Source organism: Eleutherodactylus coqui, chromosome 10, assembly GCF_035609145.1.
Source record: "Eleutherodactylus coqui strain aEleCoq1 chromosome 10, aEleCoq1.hap1, whole genome shotgun sequence".
NCBI classification, from domain to species: Eukaryota; Metazoa; Chordata; class Amphibia; order Anura; family Eleutherodactylidae; genus Eleutherodactylus; species Eleutherodactylus coqui.
Genome location: NC_089846.1, coordinates 95,805,928 through 95,826,143, shown reverse-complemented (window position 1 = coordinate 95,826,143; position 20,216 = coordinate 95,805,928). Strand labels below are relative to the sequence as shown.

Here is a 20,216-nt window from a genome sequence, read left to right as displayed (position 1 = left end):
GATGCATTAAAGCAGGTCTTTATTCCATCCTTAAAATGGTACAAGCAGCTTGTTTTAATGCATCTAAGCTATTCTGCTGCCGTTCCAACTTTATTTGGATATTGACTGTGATTGGAGAAGGCGAGTTCATTCTCTTGAATTGACTGTGCAGAGTCTGCCTCCCCTGAATTGGGTTTACGTCCACTGTGCTGCTGGTACAATTTCTTTCTGACTTAGGCCCCCTGGACACGGGCGGAAATTCCGCGGCGGGATTTCTCGCAGAATTTCCGCCCATTCACGCCTGCATATGATTGCATCACAATACGCAATCCTATGCAGATGGCCGCGATTTGTCTGCGCAAAATCACACGCAGAAAACAAATCGCAGCACGCTCTATTTCTATGCAGGGCTCGCATAGCCCCGCATAGAAATGTCACTCCCCAGCCGCCGGCCCCGGTCTGCGCATGCGCCAGCTGCCCGGCAGCAGGCACATGACAGATCCGGAGCCGCGGGAGCAGGTGAGTGCCTCGCTGCTCTCTGCTGGCGCTCGGGTCGGGTCCCGCTGCGAGAATTCTCGCAGCCGGATCCGACCCTACCTTCTGCAGGCGGCCTAAGTGTCTCAGTCACGCAGTCAGGCGCAGCAGGACTGTCTTTTTATTTCATTCTCCACTCTGTCTCCTAGTGGGGCTACATATGAATCAACACCCATATGCAATGTATTGTGTATGGACAGTGTTGTATACGCTGCCCATAGAACAGTATAAGGCTCACGCTGCGTGGTACACCGGGGAATAGAGCATGCTGCCATCTATCTCACGTGTGTATCTACACGCACATATGCATGCATCAATGAAAGTCCATTTTCTTTAATTTACTTTATTCACCACGTGTCACATGACCGCACATCGCGTGTGTAATACGCAATGAAAACACCGGTGACACACGACTGGGTTCGAATCGCGGAATGAACGACTGTCACCCGCTTGGAAGATCCGCGTTATTCCGTATCCATTTACAGAATAGAACATACGCATGGCCGCTCACAAGAACAGACAGCAATTTGCAATTTCTGCAAGCAGGAATAAAATCGCAGCATGTTCTATTTTTGTGCGGATAGAACATGGAAGCCGTCTGACCTGTGGCCCATCTGCAATTGACATTGTGGATAGGTCGCGGGTACCTGTGTCATTGCCTAGCGACGGCGTGGGAAAAACAAAGATTTTTTTTTTTTTAAAAGTGTACTGCGCATGACCAACGGCCAGCATCTGCAATACAGAAGAAATAAGGGACTTAGGGTTGCCAAATTCCGCTGTGGGTTCCCGCATGTGTAATCCAACCCGGTCGTATGTAGCCGGCCTTACTGTAAGTGTTTTTTATCAGAGCCCTCTGACCCCTCACCCACCAGGACTGTTGGTCTCATGTCCGTACTCTTGTGTCTGGTTACACGATCCCACATGAGCATTTCCTGACCTCACCTTTCTTGCAAGACGGGAGATCACCTGTATGGAAGCTTTCATCAGATTTCCATTCCTAGCATCCATGTCAGGTCCTGTGCAGGTCATTATGTATTTATGTCATTGCTTCCGAGTAGACATGGGTTTACCCTTCTTATTAACAGAGCCCAGTGGATGCTGAAGTGGAGACGTCGTTGTAAGGAACAACTCAGATTGGAGTGGTCTCTTTCGTTTTCGTTGTGGTCCTTGGATCAGGAGATTACATGCTCCTCCAGTGGATGCTGTGAACACAAGACCTTCTGCCCACACCTAGTAAAACACCTGCAGAAGAGGTAGGAAGAGAGCGGGTGCCCTCGAGCAGGTGACCTGGAACAGGTGCCCTCAAGCAGGTACCCATGAGCCCACCTTCAGACAAATGTATTTTAATTCCGTGTTTGGTCTGTGTTTTGTGGACCTTAATACGGAGTGAATGTAACTCTTTATGTATCTATTCACATGGTCGTATTTTGCAACGCTAATTTTTAGAAATGCAGCATTACCTATTTTTGTAATTTTTGCCTTCGTATTGGTATTATTTTTTTATTGGGCAAATACGGATCAGTATTTGTCTAGTAAACATAAAACCAATGACTGTAAATGCAGAGGCAAAGCCAGATTAAATACGGATGATATATGGTTGTTATATCATGTGTAACCTGTCCCTAATACAAATCCATAGTACAGATGTGTTACAACATGTTCATCTAAAACCGGCCTTAAGCCAAAGTCATGAGCCATCTACGAGAAGGCTTCAGACCCAAAGATGCTGTACCATTGTCTAGAACCCAAGTTTTGAACCTGTGGCACGTGTACCCCGGGATGTGGACTTTGGCTTACAATCATTGAGAGATACTGGAACACACATCCCAACCTTTCAACAATGAAAAAAGGGGTGATTTATGCAGGATTCCTTTAACTGGCCATGCCCCTTTATGCTAAATCATGTTTGAGTCCCCTGACAGTCATAGTGCCCTCTCGCAGTAATAGTGTCCCTTAGAGTCCCTCTTAATACCACTTAGAGATCTCACAGTAAAAGTGCCCTGCAATGACTCCTCACAGTAATAGTAACTTGTATTGACCCCTCACAGTAATAGTGCCCCTTAGTGTCCATGTTACAGTAATAGTGACCCCCTTACAGTAATAGTGCCCCTCAGTAATCCCTCCCACCACCACAGTAATAGTGCCCATCGGTGACTCCCTCATAGTGATGGTGCCCCTTAATGACTCCCTCACAATAATAGTACCCCTTAGTGTCCAAATTACAGTAATAGTACCCATATTTCAATAATAGTGCCCACACATTCCCCATCAGTAATAATGCCCCCTCTATGCAGTAAAATAAAAAGATAAACTATATTCAACCCCTCTGCTCCCCCTGCTGCTTGGTCTGCCCCAAAGGCGTGAATATAGGCTGTTTTTTTATTTTACTCCATTTCTGGCCACTCTTGCAGGACACGTCTCCTTCCTCCTGGGACGGTGGGACAGCACCCAATATCCAAGACTGTCCCACTGTATCTGGGATAGTTGAGAGACCTGCTGGATGGTGATAGGTCAGGAATGACGTAAATGTCACCAGGTGTCTATGATGCTCTGCTGTTGGACAGGTGACCATATGCAGCAGAACTTCTATCATCACCATTATCTGTACACATTGTGTAGGGAGCTTTATTACAGTGGTATGGAGGACGGGATCCTCTCCCCTACGCTTCCCATCTGCATGCTGCCACAATATTCCCCACAGTGTATACAGCTCAGTACTGGTGGAATAGTCCTGTTTGGTGCCCACGGCAGGTCAGATGCCCACATGACACATACTGACATAAGGTGAGTACTGTTGCTGTCAGTTCAGAGGTCATTCTGCATTGATCTGGGACTCTGGCTGCTGTTGGACCACCTCATATAAATGAAAATGGTTGCTAGGCAGTGTTTTCCTAGCAACCAGACTGTCAGCTAGGACTCGGCACAAAAATCTTTTTGGACTGTTTTTCTTTCCAGGGAACCAGCAGGCATTGTAGATGAGTAGAAATCTCAGCTGCCTGCTGTCACCACTAGGGGGGGCGATCTTCTTAAATACTGCTTCTATCAGCCTGAATAGAAGCTTTCAGTGGAGGCGGGGCTCTGTCATAAAGAATGGCAGTAATGGAGGATTTATATAATGTATATTAGGGAAACCGCAAAGGTAGTCACCCCTTTATACAATGGAATTCAATGGCAGATGTATGTAACTTCACTCCTCAACATTGAAATTGCAACAAGCTGTAAACTTATGTAAATCGAGGAAGTAGAAGGTGTTGCTAAGATGCAAATGACCAAATAGTCAAGCACTTAGCGCTAATCTGTGACATATGGGAGGGGCTTAAATGGTATAAAAGCCACAAGTTTTTGGCAACATGAAACCTTACAGATCGAATAAAGTTTTGTGGTATGATTGTGCAATGCCGTCTATTCGTTGGCAGACCAGTTATCACCACTTGTTGGAAACTGGGAGGGACAGAATCCTTGGTTTATCCCACCGGCAGATGTTTATCCCTCCGGACACACGTAGGCCACGATGTTGCGTGTCCTAGTGGTTGAGAGAACAATGATGAAATCGAATGACAGCAAGAGGTGCACAATGGCGAACCCCTGCATGGACGGATCGTCAGAAGAATGGCGCGTAGTGAGCCATTCTGTATTGTAAAATTGGACATCACATCCCAAGCCTCGGGCGTCGAACAGTGTCTACACAAACCATCAGAAAGCGCGTGCACAACATTGGCCTCCGAGCCTCACGTACAGTGACCGGTGTTCCATTGACCTTCCACCAGCGCTCTCAAAGGCTATTATGGTGCAGAGCAAGATGGCAATGGAGGCTGGAATGGAGGTCTCAGACACAATGATAGTGGGAGATTGGATGGAGAAGAGAAATACTCCAATCAGAGGAGGCTATGGATTTAATTGTGGTGTATTCTGCCTGTGAATTTGCCTGATCAGTAGTAAATCCATGAGAGTGAGTATATGCCTGTCCCTGACTCTAAGAGCGAGCATACGCCTGTCCATGACTGTAATAGTAAGGGTATGCCTGTCTCTGACTATAAGAGCAAGTGTATAACTGTCACTGACTAATAGCAAATGTACAGCTATCTGACTGTAAGAGCAAGTGTATGACGGTCTCAGACTAAGCGCGCTCCTGTCCCTGAGGCTGGATTTACATTGACAGTAGCAAGTTGCGCACGAGAATCCTGGGAGCAACTTGCATCGCACAGCAAATGGACATGCCGTCCGTGCAACGTGCGAGAAACCACATGTTGAACGTTTTTTTCTTGTATGTGAATCGCATAAAAATAGAACCTGCTTCAGTTTTTCTGTCCCATACCATTTGGCTAGCTTCACACGGGGGAGTGTGATATGGGGCCGTGAATCCTGCCCCCATATCATGCTCACCATCCATGTGAAATCCCTGAGAATGCGAGGCGTTTTCATGTGAAAACAGCTTTGCATCATTTCGGGGATGCAGGGATCCTCCAGTGCAGCTGTGAGCCGTTGGGGAGGTTTGTGGAGTTTGCTCTCCAATCGCAGCGCCCATTGTTTTTAATTGGGCCAGTAGCAGCATCACACCACACGCTAGGTGCACGCAATGTGATGCGAGGTCTCCCATTAAATACAGTGTCAGCCGTGGCGGAGGATCCCTACATCCCCGAACTGATACGAGGTTGTTGAAAACACCTCACATCCGCAGGGAATTCATATGGTGGGGAGCGCGATATGGGGGCGGGATTCCCGGCCTCATAACTCGCTCGCCAGTGTAAAGTCAGTCCAACGAGTATAAGCTTGTCCTTGACTGTAAGAGTGACTGTACCCCTGTCTCTCTGACTATTAACTGTGTGTGTACGCCTGTCCCTCACTAAAGGAGCAAGTGTATCCCTGCCCCTAACTATAGCAGTGAGTGTACTCCTGTCTCTGACTGTAACAGTATGAGTACTCCTGCTCTGACTATAACGGTGTGTGTACGCCTGTCTCTGACTATAACGGTGTGTGTACGCCTGTCTCTGACTATAACTGTGTGTGTGTACGCCTGTCTCTGACTGTAACGGTGTGTGTCCTCCTGTCTCTGACTAGAACGGTATGTTTACGCCTGTCTCTGACTGTAATGGTGTGTGTACGCCTGTCTCTGACTATAACGGTGTGTGTCCTCCTGTCTCTGACTATAACGGTATGTTTACGCCTGTCTGTGACTATAACGGTGTGTGTCCTCCTGTCTCTGACTATAACGGTATGTTTACGCCTGTCTCTGACTATAACGGTGTGTGTCCTCCTGTCTCTGACTAGAACGGTATGTTTACGCCTGTCTCTGACTGTAATGGTGTGTGTACACCTGTCTCTGACTATAACGGTGTTTGTCCTCCTGTCTCTGACTATAACGGTATGTTTACGCCTGTCTCTGACTATAATGGTGTGTGTTCTCCTGTCTCTGACTAGAACGGTATGTTTACGCCTGTCTCTGACTGTAATGGTGTGTGTACGCCTGTCTCTGACTATAACGGTGTGTCCTCCTGTCTCTGACTATAACGGTATGTTTACGCCTGTCTCTGACTATAACTGTATGTTTACACCTGTCTCTGACTGTAACGGTGTGTGTACGCCTGTCTCTGACTATAATGGTGTGTGCACGCCTGTCTCTGACTATAATGGTGTGTGTCCGCCTGTCTCTGACTATAACGGTGTGTGTCCGCCTGTCTCTGACTATAACGGTGTGTGTCCGCCTGTCTCTGACTATAACGGTATGTTTACGCCCGTCTGTGACTATAACGGTGTGTGTCCTCCTGTCTCTGACTATAACGGTGTGTGTTCTCCTGTCTTTGACTATAACAGTATGTTTACGCCTGTCTCTGACTGTAACGGTGTGTGTACGCCTGTCTCTGACTATAATGGTGTGTGCACGCCTGTCTCTGACTATAATGGTGTGTGTCCGCCTGTCTCTGACTATAACGGTGTGTGTCCTCCTGTCTCTGACTATAACGGTGTGTGTCCTCCTGTCTCTGACTATAACGTTGTGTGTCCTCCTGTCTCTGACTATAACGGTGTGTGTCCTCCTGTCTCTGACTATAACGGTGTGTGTTCTCCTGTCTCTGACTATAACAGTATGTTTATGCCTGTCTCTGACTATAATGGTGTGTGTCCGCCTGTCTCTGACTATAATGGTGTGTGTCCGCCTGTCTCTGACTATAACGGTGTGTGTCCTCCTGTCTTTGACTATAACGGTGTGTGTTCTCCTGTCTCTGACTATAACAGTATGTTTACGCCTGTCTCTGACTGTAACGGTGTGTGTACGCCTGTCTCTGACTATAACAGTGTGTGTACTCCTGTCTCTGACTATAACAGTGTGTGTACTCCTGTCTCTGACTATAACGGTGTGTGTACGCCTGTCTCTGACTATAACGGTGTGTGTTCTCCTGTCTCTGACTATAACAGTATGTTTACGCCTGTCTCTGACTATAACAGTGTGTGTACTCCTGTCTCTGACTATAACAGTGTGTGTACGCCTGTCTCTGACCAGATAAACTTTCCCTGTTGCACTTTTAGTCTTCCTTATGTGCCTTACATATTTAAGGCAGTCATGAGGGAGCAACCAATCCTAGAGATTTGCCACCGCAGGTCTTGCATACCAAATTTTTTTAACCTCCTAACTCCCAACTTCAGATCTCATGAAAATTACAGTTCATACAGTACTGCGGAGAGGTTTTAGGTTGGTGTGGAAAACATGCTGCACGGTAAGAATGCTTTAAAAATAGAAGAGCAAGTAGTTTATTTTTGTTAATTTACAAAATGCAAAGCGACTGAACAAAAGAGAAATGTGATCATATCAATATCTGGTGTGACGCCCTTTACCTTCACAACAGCATCAGTTCTTCTAGGTACGCTTGCACACAGCTTTTGAAGGAATTTGGCAGGGAGAACTAACCACTGATCTTCTGTATATGTCGGCTCGCTCCAATCCTTCTGTTTCTTCATGTAATCCTAGACAGACTGGATGATGTGAGATCAGGGCTCTGTGGGGCCAATCATCACTTCCAGGACTCCTTGTTTTTCTTTACTTTAAGGATAGGTTCTTAATGACATTGGCTGGATGTTTGGGGTCACTATCCTGCTGCAGAATAAATTTGGAGCCTCCCTGATGGTATTACACGATGGATAAGTATCTGCCTGTATTTCTCTGCATTGAGGACACCATTAACCCTGACCAAATTCCCCACTTCGTTTTCTGCAATGCAGCCCTAAACGTGTAAGGAGCATCCACCATGTTTCACTGCTACCTGCAGACACTCATTATTGAACCACTTTCCACCACGCCTCACTTCTGCCTGAAGACCCTCATTATTGTACCGCTCTCCACCATGCTTTAATGCTGCCTGCAGACACTCATTATTGTATCGCTCTCCACCATGTCTCGCTGCTGTCTGCAGACACTCATTATTATATCGGTCTCCACTATGCTTCACTGTTCCCTGCAGACACTCAATATTGTACCGCTCTCCACCATGCTTCACTGCTGCCTGCAGACACTCATTATTGAACCACTTTCCACCACGCCTCACTCCTGCCTGAAGACCCTCATTATTGTACCGCTCTCCACCATGCTTTAATGCTGCCTGCAGACACTCATTATTATACTGCTGTCCACCATGTCTCGCTGCTGCCTGCAGACACTCATTATTATATCGCTCTCCACCACGCTTCACTGTTCCCTGCAGACACTCATTATTTTACCGCTCTCCACCACGCCTCACTGCTGCCTGAAGACACTCATTATTATACTGCTCTCCAACCCTTCACCAAGCAAATTGCCTTTTCTTACAGCCATATATTTCACATTTTGACTCCTCAGTCATGAGTAGCTGCTGCCATATTTATGCAGCCCAGTTCCTATGTTTTCATGCATATTTCAGTCGCTTGGCCTTGTTTCTATCTCAGCTTTTTGGCTACAATTTTCTATGAAGACCACTTCTGGCTAGACTTCTGTGAGCAGTAGATGGGTGTACCTTCTGTCCCATTGGTTTCTGGGAAGAAAGCATGATGCGTCTTTCATCTGCTGCACTACGTTTTCTTGGCTGACCGCTGCGTCTACACTCCTCATGTTACCTGTTTCTTTGTGCTTCTTTAAAAGAGCTTAAACAGCACATCCTGATACCCCAGTCTGTTGTGAAATCTTTGCCTGGGAGAAACCTTACTGATGCAGTATAATTACTTGTGTCTCGTTGCTGTGCTCAGTCTTGCCGTGGTGTATGACCTGTGACATGAAACTGTCTTCCACAACCTCGCCTTTGTAGCACAGTTTGGCTATTTTTTACGCAGTTTAAGGCTGGGTTCTCACAGGGCGAAATCCCGCCGGAAATCTTGCAGTTTTGCCGCAGCAAAAAAATGTGAGATTTCCGCCAGGTAAACGCAGCTTCAAAACGAGCGGCTTTGCTGCATGCTTTTCCGTTGCGGCCATCGCTCTCTTAGAGAGTAGAGCGGCCGCAACAGAAAAATAAAAAATAGACATGCTGTGGCCGGGGAATCTGCACCGCAGCATCGTCTTTGCCGCAACGGATTGGCCGTACCGTGGGGGCGAGATTTATGACAAATCTTGTCTACATGGCTGGCTAATTCCGGTATTAGCGGCCACACGCAAATTTGCTGCAGCGAAATTCCACACGGAATTTCCGCGGCAAATCTGCCCTGTGTGAACCAAGCCTAAGCCTCATACACAGCTGTTTCTATTTATTTAATGACTGTATTTCAACCTACAGAAAATGATTATTAGCACCAGGTTGGTATACTTTGGTTAATCATACACCTGACTAGAATCCTACAAAACCCTTGATTTTGTGCAAGTGTACCTAGAAGAACTGATTGCGATTTACATTTCTCTGTTGTTCAGTTTTTTTGTATTTTGTTAATTGATAAACTATTAACACTTCTATTTTTGAAAGCATCCTTACTTTGCAGCAGTTTTCCCACACCTGCCTAAAACTTTTGCACAGTATTGTACATCTGGGGCAAGCGCAAATGCAGCATGAAGAAAGTCCTTAGGCCTTCAATGGAAGCCGTCCGTGCAGGATCCACACGGAAATAGAGCATGCTGAGATTTTCTTTCCGGACCAAAAGGTCCAAAAAACAAATCTGAATGCTTTAATTCCAGTGCGGACGTTCATGTTTCCCTATGGGCGGCTTGCTTTGTGGATCCTCCTCACGGGGCACAAATCAAACCTGCCCATGGACATTGGGCCTTAGTGTAACCTCATCCCAAAGGGTAACACTTGTATAAAGATGTGCAGATATATCCGGTGTGTACCTGGGTTGTAGAGCAGCACTCATCACCAGTGAGCCCACTCCCCAAGAACCGTATGCTACGCAGGCTGCTAGAATTATTCTTTTATAGTTTATGCAGCAAATATTAGGAAATATTTCTACTACTTGCAGCTCATTTCATCAATCCTTTGCTTTAGACATATGTAACAACTCTACATCTGCAGTAAAAGGAGCAATTTTGACCTTTTTAATATTACCACAGAAGCAGCAGAGGGGATAACATTGTCCAGCCTCTATCATTGCCCAATTCTAACTACCAGGCTTGGCATTGTGCAGGGCTCCCAGCGAGGGTAGGACGGTGGTTTTGGCACTAGTTCTAGGTAGGTTTTGGCACATATGAGTATATGAGATGTTGTTGGACACAGTTCATTGCCACCTGTGAGGGTCCGGTCCCTCTGTAGGGACATGTGATATGTTCACAGAATACAGCATCCCGCCATCTTTTTTAGCCAGTATCATGTGTCTTGCTTCTGCATCATCAGGTCCAGGGAGGGTTGTGAGTGGACTCATCTTTGCAGTGCAAAATCTGCTCTTATTGCTTTTGTTCCTGTTTATAATTTGAGTTTTCACATTTTCAGGGTTTTTATCAAATGTCGCCTTCAAGGGGCAATAACAAAACCCTTTGCTTCTGTTTCCTGATGATATGGCACCATTATCAAGTTCTTCCTAATTTCCTGAAGGTCCTTATGCAACCCACAGAGACAAATAAAGGACGTCTGCTTGCCTCTATGACCCCATTACCCCTCCCACCCCCCCACTCATCAACCTCTCACCCCACCACAATCAGAAGCAGTTTATCCCACTTTTTGTGGGTTGCTTGACCTCACGCCTTGCTCATATGCCACCCTCTGCCCAATCAGATACTGTGCTGCTTGTGTAGCACCTGGTGGTCCTGTGATGGTCACTTTTCTGCTTCTTGTCCCAGGAACAAATTCCCCTTTCTTTGAGATTTGGATTCGAGCTCCAGTCAGTTCTTGATATTCCACCAGTGTCTTGCCACCTTTGCCCAGTATTGCACCCACCAGTGTCTCTGGTACAGCCATTTCTAGCGTTTCTTTGCCTGCAACACTTTCTGCAGCCAACTTGTCTATCAGAATTCCTCCTCCTCCAAGCCCAAGAGCAGGAGCAGCTTCACCTGTGTAGGATGCAAGAAGACTGACTGCTGCTGGATGGACACCACCCACCAGGGGGTTAAATCCCAAGCCTGTACTGTAACCATAACTGGCCAGCGTATTTAGGGCCGTAGAGATGGCCAAGAGGTCTCCACCAGAGATAGCTGGAGGAGCCGGCGGTGCAGTAGGAAAAGGAGCAATGGCTGGTTCTGCTGACCCTCCAGCGTAAGGGGATCCAGTAGGGTTTGAGTTGGCCACAGGACCCTGGGAGTTGATGTAGCTGATGTTGAGGTGGGCTGTGCCCTGAGGGGGATCCTCTCGTGCTTTGTTTATGATGCTTCGTATCGCTCGTTGAACTTGATTTGGCTCTCCGCTCACTGTAACCACCCGCTCCTGGAGATTGGGTCCTGCTGGTTTCTGGGAGAGTTGGACCCATGCACCTGACTCTTCCATGATGCTGCGAACAGTGGATCCGCCCTTGCCAATAATCAGGCCCGCTGTAGTATTAGGGACAATTAGTTTGGCCTATGGAAGTAAAATGAGAGAAATATTTCAGGTTGAATGATAAATATTGGGCAGGGATGGGATCATGGTGATCTCTACTGGTCAGGGATGGGATCAGAGTGACCACTATTGGGCAAGGATAAGATCAGGTTTTTTTTACTGGGCAGGGATGGGACTAGGGTGGTCACTGTTGAGAAGGGATGAATTTAGGGTAGTTACTATTGGGCAGGGATTGGATCAGGGTATTTCACTAGTGGACAGGCACGGAATTAAGGTGGTAACTGTTAGGAGGGGATGCAATCAGGGTGTTCACTGCTAGGCAGGGATGGGTTCAGGGTGATCACTATTGAACAGGCATGGGATCTGGGTTGTCACTATTGGGCAGGGACTGGATGAGGGTGACCACTATTGGGCAGGGATGGAATCAGGGTGGTCACTACCATATTAGGAAGGGATGAGATCAGTGTGGTAAATATTGGGCAGGGATGGGATCAGGGTGATCGAATTGGGCAGATACAGGATTAGGATGGTAACTACTTGGCATGCACAGGATCAGGGTGGTAACTATTGGGCAAGGGTGATCAGCGTGGTAACTATTTGGCCGGAGTGGGATCAGGGTGACATATTGTGATGTAGAGAATAAAGTGCCCTGTATGAGCACAGTGCAAGGTTTGAGGTGACACAGACCTGCTTGGCCCGTTCGGCACTGCTGTTGTTCTGGGCAGGGATGAGCACGCCCAGCTCAGTCTTGGCTGCTCCTTGTGGCACCTCCCGCACCTTCTCCGCTATGAAGTCATGTACAGAGAGTAGCGCCTCTGCGGTACCCTGCACCAGACACACGCGCTCCGTTGTCCCTAAGACACATGACAAACAACGTGAATAAAACAAAAAACAGGAGAAGTTGTGAGAAAATCAGCAGCCGCCCATCTGGACTACTCTCCATCAGAAGCCTCATCGGGATACAGTGCATCATCTGTTGCCCCTTTTGCTATAATGCACAGATGACACAGGAAGAGAGCTGCTGGAAGTCCCATGACTCCACTCTCCTCTCCCTGCATAGACTTCCAGTGCTATTGGTCATTTCTTACTACAGTACTGAAGATGCAAATAAGTGTAAGGAGAGGGTGAGCGCAAAGGGGGAGGATAGCAGAGTAAGGGTGACAGCAGAGGTGGGGTGGGATAGCAGGGGAGGGAGTGACAGCAAAGAGGGATATCACAGGAGAGGTGACAGCAGAGTTGGGGTGGGAAAGCTGAGGAGAGGTGACAGCAAAGGATGGAATAAAGCAAAGGACAGTGACTGTAGAGGGGATGAATAACAAGAGGGGAACAGTAGAGGATGATGTGACAGCAGAGGTAGAGGATAGCAGGACAGAGAGTGACAGTCTAGGGGGGATAAGAGTGGGTTTTGGAGATGTAAGTATATATAGCAGGGCAGGGGATGACAGTAGAGGGGGAGGGATATCAGAATGAGTGAGAGTGTAGGGGGGATGGGAGTGGGTGATAGTAGAGGAGGAAATATAGCAGGGGGTGACAGTGTAGCAGTATGTGATAGTGGATGAGGAAGTGTAGCAGGATGGGGGGGAGTGGATAGGAGAGGAGGAGGTGACTATGCAGAAGTGGGTGACGGTGGAAGTGTTGCAGGGGAGACAGTGGAGAGGATGGGGTGACATCAGAGGGGTATAGTAGAGGATAATGTGACAGCAGAAGTTGGGGATAACAGGAGAATGAGATACAGTGTAGGGGGCATAGAAGTGGGTGATAGTAGAGGAGAAAGTATAGCAGGACAGGAGGTGACAGTGGAGGTGGACAGGAGGGGTTGACAGAAGAGGGGTGGGGATAGTAGGGGAGAAAATGACTGTAGGAGTGGGGGACAGTGGAGAGAAGGGGTGACAGCAGAAGGGTATAGTAGAGGATGATATGACAACAGAAGTGAGGGATAGCAGGAGAATGAGTGACAGTTTAGAGGGGATAGGCCTAGGTGATAGAGTAGGAAGTATAGCAGGTCAGGGGTGACAGCAGAGGGGTGAGGATAGTAAGGAAACAAGTGACTGTGTAGGAGTGGGGGGCAGTTGAAGTGTAGCGGGGGAGACATTGGAGAGGAGCAGGTGACAGCAGAGGGGGCTATTAGAGGATGACGTGACAGCAGAAGTGGGGAATAGGAGGAGAATGAATGACAGAGTAGGGGGGATAGGAGTGGGTGATAATAGAGGAGAAAATATAGCAGGACACGAGGTGAGAGAAGAAGGGTAGGGATAGTAGAGGAGCAAGTGACTGTGTAGGAGGGGGGAACAGTGGAAGTGTAGCAGGACAGACAGTGGAGAGGAGGTGACACCAGAAGGATATTGTAGAGGATGCCGTTACATCAGAAGTGGGGGATAGCAGGAAAATGACTGACAGTGTAGGGGGGATAGGATGAGGTGATAATAGAGAAGGAAGTATTGCAGGTCAGGAGGTGACAAGGGAGGTGGACAGGAGGGGGTGACAGCAGAGGGATGGGGATAGTAGGGGAGCAAGTGACTATATTGGAGAGGGGGGTAGTAGAAGTGCAGCAGGGCAGGGGAGACGGTGGAGAGGAAGGGGTGACAGCAGAGGGGTGTACACACACACATTTCATAAGGTGGGACCTTCTGCTCTGGTTGCGCCCCTCAGTGGTAATATTTTCTCAGATATGTTGGTTTTCACTGCAGTTTCCAGTCTTTAGGTTTTGAGACATCTCAATTTCCGCCTCAAGCAGCAGACTGGTGTGGGGTCTGTTGGAGAGTGTCTGTGGGCAGCTCTGTCCTCCCAGCCCACTAATGCAATAAATGCCTCCATGACAGTCACTTCCCAAGGGGTTCACGGCCGATGATTCATGGACACAGATGGAAGATTAGTTCCCACGAAATTACAGGTAATAATCAGAAATGCATCATGTGACACAGAAATGGCCAATCCAGGGAGCATGCTGCACAGTCACATGTCCCATAATGTGGGGATGTCACTTCCCTGGCAATGTCAGTTTCCCAATTATGTCACTTACCTGACAATGTTAGTTACCTAATGATGTCACTTCGCTGACAATGTCTTTACCCAATGATGTCCCTTCTCTAAAATATCAGTTTCCTAATGATGTCACTTCCCTAACAATCTTTATTACCCCAGTGATGGCAGTAATCTTGATGATTTTACTTCTTTGACAATGTTAATTACTGGAGTGATGTCACATACCTTAGCAATGTCAGTTACCCAAGTGACATCGCTTACCCTGGCAATGCCTATTAGTCAAATGATGTAATTTATCCTTCCACTGTTATTTACCCTGATAATGTCACTTACTCTGGCAGTGTATGTTACTTGAATGATATTAGTTACCCTGAAGATGTCACTTATTCTGACAATGTTAGTTACCCCAGTGATGTCACTATTACTGACTGTGCTGACTAACCTGGATAATGTCACTTATCATTGTGATTGTACTAATCCTGGCGATGTCACCATATAAAAAAAGGCCGCTAACACTGGTGATGTCACTAAGACTAGTAATAATATTTACCCTAATACTGTCCTTAAGACCCTCTGTCCACGGCCGTTGCGGAATATCACTAGCGATATTCCGCAGTGGGGGATGAGGGGGGAGAGCTGTCAGTGCTCTGCAGTGAGCCTATCTGACAGATAGGCTCACCGCGGAGAATCGCGGCATGCTGCGATTTGAATCCTGCGAGTGGAAAATCGCTATGATTCTCCGCGCATGGACAGCGGGGCTGCGCTTTCCATAGCAACGCTATGGAATGCAATGAACTACCGTCCGTGGACAGGCAGCCTAAGCTTAGTGTTATAATTTACCTTGTTAAAGTATCTAGCCCTGATGCTATTGATCCTGACAATGTCATGTGTGCATCCCATAAGAGAGGGCACCAAGGACACAACTTACGGAAAAAGGAGAAATATGAGAGTGGATAAGCACATATGTCAGGAACCACATTTACATCCAAGGATCACATGTATAAATGTTGATGGATATATGTGTATAGTGTCACTTATTCTTGTTTTTCTGTTTTTATCTCCTGATTGTAATTTTTTTCTGTTATTTTCTATATAGGATTATGGGGCGACCATCTTACCTGGACTGCCCCTCTGCTCTGTGAACAGCAATTCAGAGATTTGCTTTACAGCAGACCTATTGACTTCTATAGGTGAATATTAAGTATGCTGTGCATCATAATGTACAGAGAGGAGCACAGAACTGAGAGGTCTGACTTGTAAAGGGGAGATTATAGTGAGCATGCTCTGTGAGCTATGATTACCATCTATTAATTTCTATAGGCGAGTATAGTAAGCATGCTTTGTGATATTTACAAAGGTCACTGTGCAGGAAGGAGGAAGAGGTGAGCTGTGTCTGTAGTGGCCCAGAATGTCTATTCCTGGCCCCTCCATAAATGTCATACATGTCATGTCTTTTGTGTAGATGCGCTGTGCAAACTGTCTAGTCTCTCGTTATGTGTATTGCACAGCTGCAGCAAATGAGAGGTAAATGTTTGCATGAGACTGGGAGATGGCTGCAAATGCATCAATTCATGTCTTGTCATGTGGTATGTGGGAGACTATAAGTATGAGTGATTTGGGTGTGGAAGTCAGTCCATCATCTTCTGGGTTCCTGAGTGAGAGTGCTAGTCACATGGGGGTACCTTCAACCCTCATGTGGTGAAGTGATGGGGGAGGAGGAAAGGTTTCCTGAGGATCCCAATGCCAGGAACCACTAAGGAGTGAGGAGAAAAAGAATGAGAGACTGAGAGTGAGCGTGAACAGAAAAGCCCAAGATCATTGTGCAGAGGTACTTACTGAAAGAGTGCCTGTGGAGTGACCCTACCCTTATCCTCCTCTGCAGAGTTCCCCTGCTATGAGCGATTCCTGTCAGATAACTTGGCCTGCAGGACTGGTGTCATCCTGTGTTTCCTCCCTGACCTCCAATTTGCTGTTTTGCCTGCACGGCCGTCTTTTGCATTTGTGCCTAAGTTTTCTTCAAGTAAAGTTTTGCGAGGCCCTGACCGTTCCCAGGGTCTGAAGTATTTTAATACTGTCAGAAGCTTCTTTATTACCACCTAGGGTCATACCGGTGGGTGAAGGAACGGTGACGTCACCCGTGACAAAAGTGTGTTCCTGTTCCATCCGTATTGGCCATCCCTCTCCTAGGGGTGTCCTGAAGAGGCCCAGCGCTGCTCTGGCCGAGGCTATGTGTGTTCCTTCCGGAAGGAAGCCTGGTAAGTGCCACCGTGACAAGTGACCACTCTACCCTCCCAGCTTCTCAACGTATGCCCTGTGTCTGGACCCTACGGGACGCTGCATGTCCAACATCTATTGACTTCTATAGGAGAGTGTTGTGAGCATGCTCTGTGATATTTACAGAGGTCACTGTCCAGGGAGAAAGAAGAGGTGAGCCGTGACCGCCACCTATTGTCTTCTAAGGGAGATTATAGTGAGCATGCTCTGTGAGCTGTGATCATCATCTATTAACTTCTATAGGAGAGTATAGTAAGCATGCGCTGTGATATTTACAAAGGTCACTGTGCAGGGAGGAGGAAGAGGTGAGCTGTGACTGTCTATTGATTTCTATAGGAGAGTGTAGTGAGCATGCTCTGTGATATGTTCAGAGCTCACTGTGCAGGGAGATGGAGGAGGTGAGCTGTCTCCATCATCTATTGACTTCTATGGGAGAGTGTAGAGTACATTCTCTTTGACATGCAGAGAGAGGAGCCGTGTTATCTGCCTCAAGCTTTATAATAGGGGTTTCATTATAACATTACATTCTTATGATAATGAGCTGGCTGCTAACCCGGTCCCTTGAGGATAATGAGATTACCCTGGAGATGTCATCTCTACAGAACAGCATGTGTCAGCTCTTTTCAGTGATGCGTCTTAATTTTAAGATTATTTTTTATTATAGTGACATAAAATAAAAAAACACCAAAAATGTATGCAAAATATGATTCACATAAAAATGTGATTTAAACAGTAGGTCATACCGCCCCTTTAACAGGAGGTGCAGGTTGTTATGGACACAGAGTGATGACCCAGAGGCAGCCATTTGTGCACCAGTGATATACATCCTGCTTTTCTTAAATGTTCTGTCTGTATATACGTGGATATAAGTCCTCACTACAAGAACGCAGCAGCGCCTGGCAGAAAAGGGCATGCTGTCCTCATAGGTGCAGCATCTGCTTCGGGCCTGACACCTCTAATGCTTGGGTCCCAGCAAAAGGGCTCATTCACACCGGAGTATTTGTGCAGCACATTTTGTGCGTATTCTTAACGCACTCGCACGGCATAAGCAGTTTTGGGCCACGACGGACCAAATACATGCGTATTCCCTGATTTTTCTGGACCTGGTTGCATGTTTTGTTTTTTTTTGCACGCATATTCACCGCATTTTTCATGCGAGCAAAGAAAAACGCGAAAAGATCCCATTGATTTAAAGGGGTTGTCAGGTTACTGCACAACCATTTTTCAATAGGAAAAAATAATAGGTAAAATAATCCGCTGCCGTCCGGGACTGTTGTGACAGATGATGTCACAGGAAATCACATGATTGCTGCAGCCAATGAGAGACTGTTGTGGCACATACCTAAACTCCCGGAGTCATGGCACTCGGGATGTGAGCGCTGATGCCAGGAGAACGGGCAGTGACGTGGCAGCCTCTCATTGGCTTCCGCGGAGGGGTAAGTCTTTCGCTGTTATTTTAACCTAGGGGCTCCTATTGACAAGTAATTGTTCAGTAAGCAGATTATGTATCATGCGTTTTCACTGCGTATTTATACAATCCCATTGACTTCAATGGGTTATTTCGGTCCGTAATACCGCAAAATAGAACATGCTGTGATTTTTTTTTTTTTTCACGCGCATAAATAGAGGTTTGAATACCTCAGTGCAAATCAATAGGGGCTTGGCACTCTGTATTACGCACGTAAAAATATGTGACTAATACGGAGTGTAAATCCACCTGTGGGAATGAGCCCTAATATGGAGAACTTAAACCCAATGGACTTCTATTAGGCCTCATGTCCACGGGATAATTGTTATTTAAAATCCGCAGCGTTTTTCCCGCACGCGGATCCGTGTCCCATAGGGATGCATTTGACACCCGCAGGTATTTAAATACCTGCGGATGTCATTTTCCCTTCAGGCGCGGAATGCGTGTGCGGGAAAAAAAAGCGACATGCTCCATTTTCGTGCGTGTCTCCTGCGGGGACGGCTCCCGCAGGCTTCTATTGAAGCCGTCCGGATCCGCGGAACACCCGTACCTGAATTAAACTTACCTGTCGGGCGCTGCGGATCTTCCCTCCGTCGTGACCGGATTTTCTTTCTTCGGCCTGGCGGATGTGCCCGGCGCATGCGCGCGGCACGCTGCCGGCGTGCCGAGCACATCCGCCGGGCCCAAGAAAGAAGATCCGGCCGCGACAGAGGGAAGATCCGCAGCGTCCAGACAGGTGAGTTTAATCTTATTTTTAGCCTCATGTCCGCGGGAAAGGAGGGACCCACTGCGGGATTCTGCATGGAGAATCCGTGGCGGGCCTGATTTTCCCTGTGGACATCAGGCCTAAGGGTATTCAGACATGCCTTTTCCCCAGGCGCATTTACGCACAGCATACCCTATTTTATAATAATTGCCCAATGGGATCGTATAACTACACTGTGAATATGAATGATACATTATGCAAGAAGGAAGGAGAAATGTTTGGGACCTTCTTGTGTTTTTTTTTTTTCGTGTGCATAAATACGCAGTGATTACGAGCGCAAAAACAAAGAAGATCCAAATATATATTGAACACGAACAGTTAATTGAATACAGCCGTGTAAATGAGCCCTAAATAGTAAGAGGAAGACCTTGCAGGGCACTATTTCAGCGCAACGTTCACTAAAGAAACTGTAAGGCCGATCTCACACATGCGTTCAGAAAACGCAGCTCGAAATCGCTGCATTTTACCGTGATTTCGAGCGACATTTTTGACCACATAGTACAGTGTTTGACAGCGCTTTTTAATGCACCCTATCATTGTAATGTGTGTTGAGGTGCAGTAACAAACAAAAAATGCCCGAAAATAGAGCAGTTGGCGCTAGAAAATCACAGCGTTAGAAACACCACGTACGAGCGCTGGTCTGAGAGGTCCCGTTGAAATCAAAGGTGGCGGTGTACCGAATTAGCGCGTTGCTCAAGACACCGCAGTAAAAATTGTCCATTGTGAGAGCGGCCTTAGGCCACTCACAGGCGTTTATTACAGCGTTTTAACGGGCGTTTGAAATGGCCGCTAAAAATGCTGTTTTGAGACGCCATTGATTTCAATGTGGCCTTTCAGATGAGCGTTTTAGCGCAGTGTTTCGATTCGCGCGCTGTGTATTCTATTTTAGTGCCTTGCAGCGCTTTTTAACGCACCGCATCACCCATTGCAATGATGGCGTGCGTTAAAAACACTGTAAAATGCTGCGTTTATAACGTTTATGAACGCCTTGTGAGAGTTTCCAGTATGGTGGAGTCCGCGGTATTCCAGGTGCAGCTTTCTCGCGTCACGCTTGTTGTCACTGATAAGTGGGGGTCATTGCCGTCTCATCTCCTGCCCTAAGGATGTAAAACCCCTCGGTGCCCCCCCCCCCCACCCTTCCTACATGAACCCCCAGTTTGGGCCACTTAGGTAACTATGGAGAGTGTGACATGGGCATGAGATGCTGTGCATGATTTGGGGTGCACTCCTCCACTCATGTACAATCTTGGGGACGGAAAGGTACCTGTCGAGTGCCACACACTTTAGTGCAACATTCGCGGCGGCC

At 47.1% G+C, this 20,216-nt stretch overlaps 1 protein-coding gene across 1 annotated transcript in view; it reads right to left on the bottom strand.

Annotated features, from left to right (window-relative positions):
* Positions 1-10,564: 10,564 nt before the first annotated feature.
* LOC136580724 (RNA-binding protein Nova-2-like) overlaps positions 10,565-20,216 on the bottom strand; it is a 32,438-nt gene continuing 22,786 nt past the window's right edge. Inside the window, exons 3-4 of the mRNA XM_066581533.1 lie at positions 12,108-12,274; positions 10,565-11,441 (exon numbers count right to left, since the gene is read on the bottom strand). Coding sequence (XP_066437630.1) covers positions 10,599-11,441; positions 12,108-12,274 — 1,010 coding nt within the window. The 3' untranslated portion in view covers positions 10,565-10,598. The remainder of the gene's footprint in view (positions 11,442-12,107; positions 12,275-20,216) is intronic.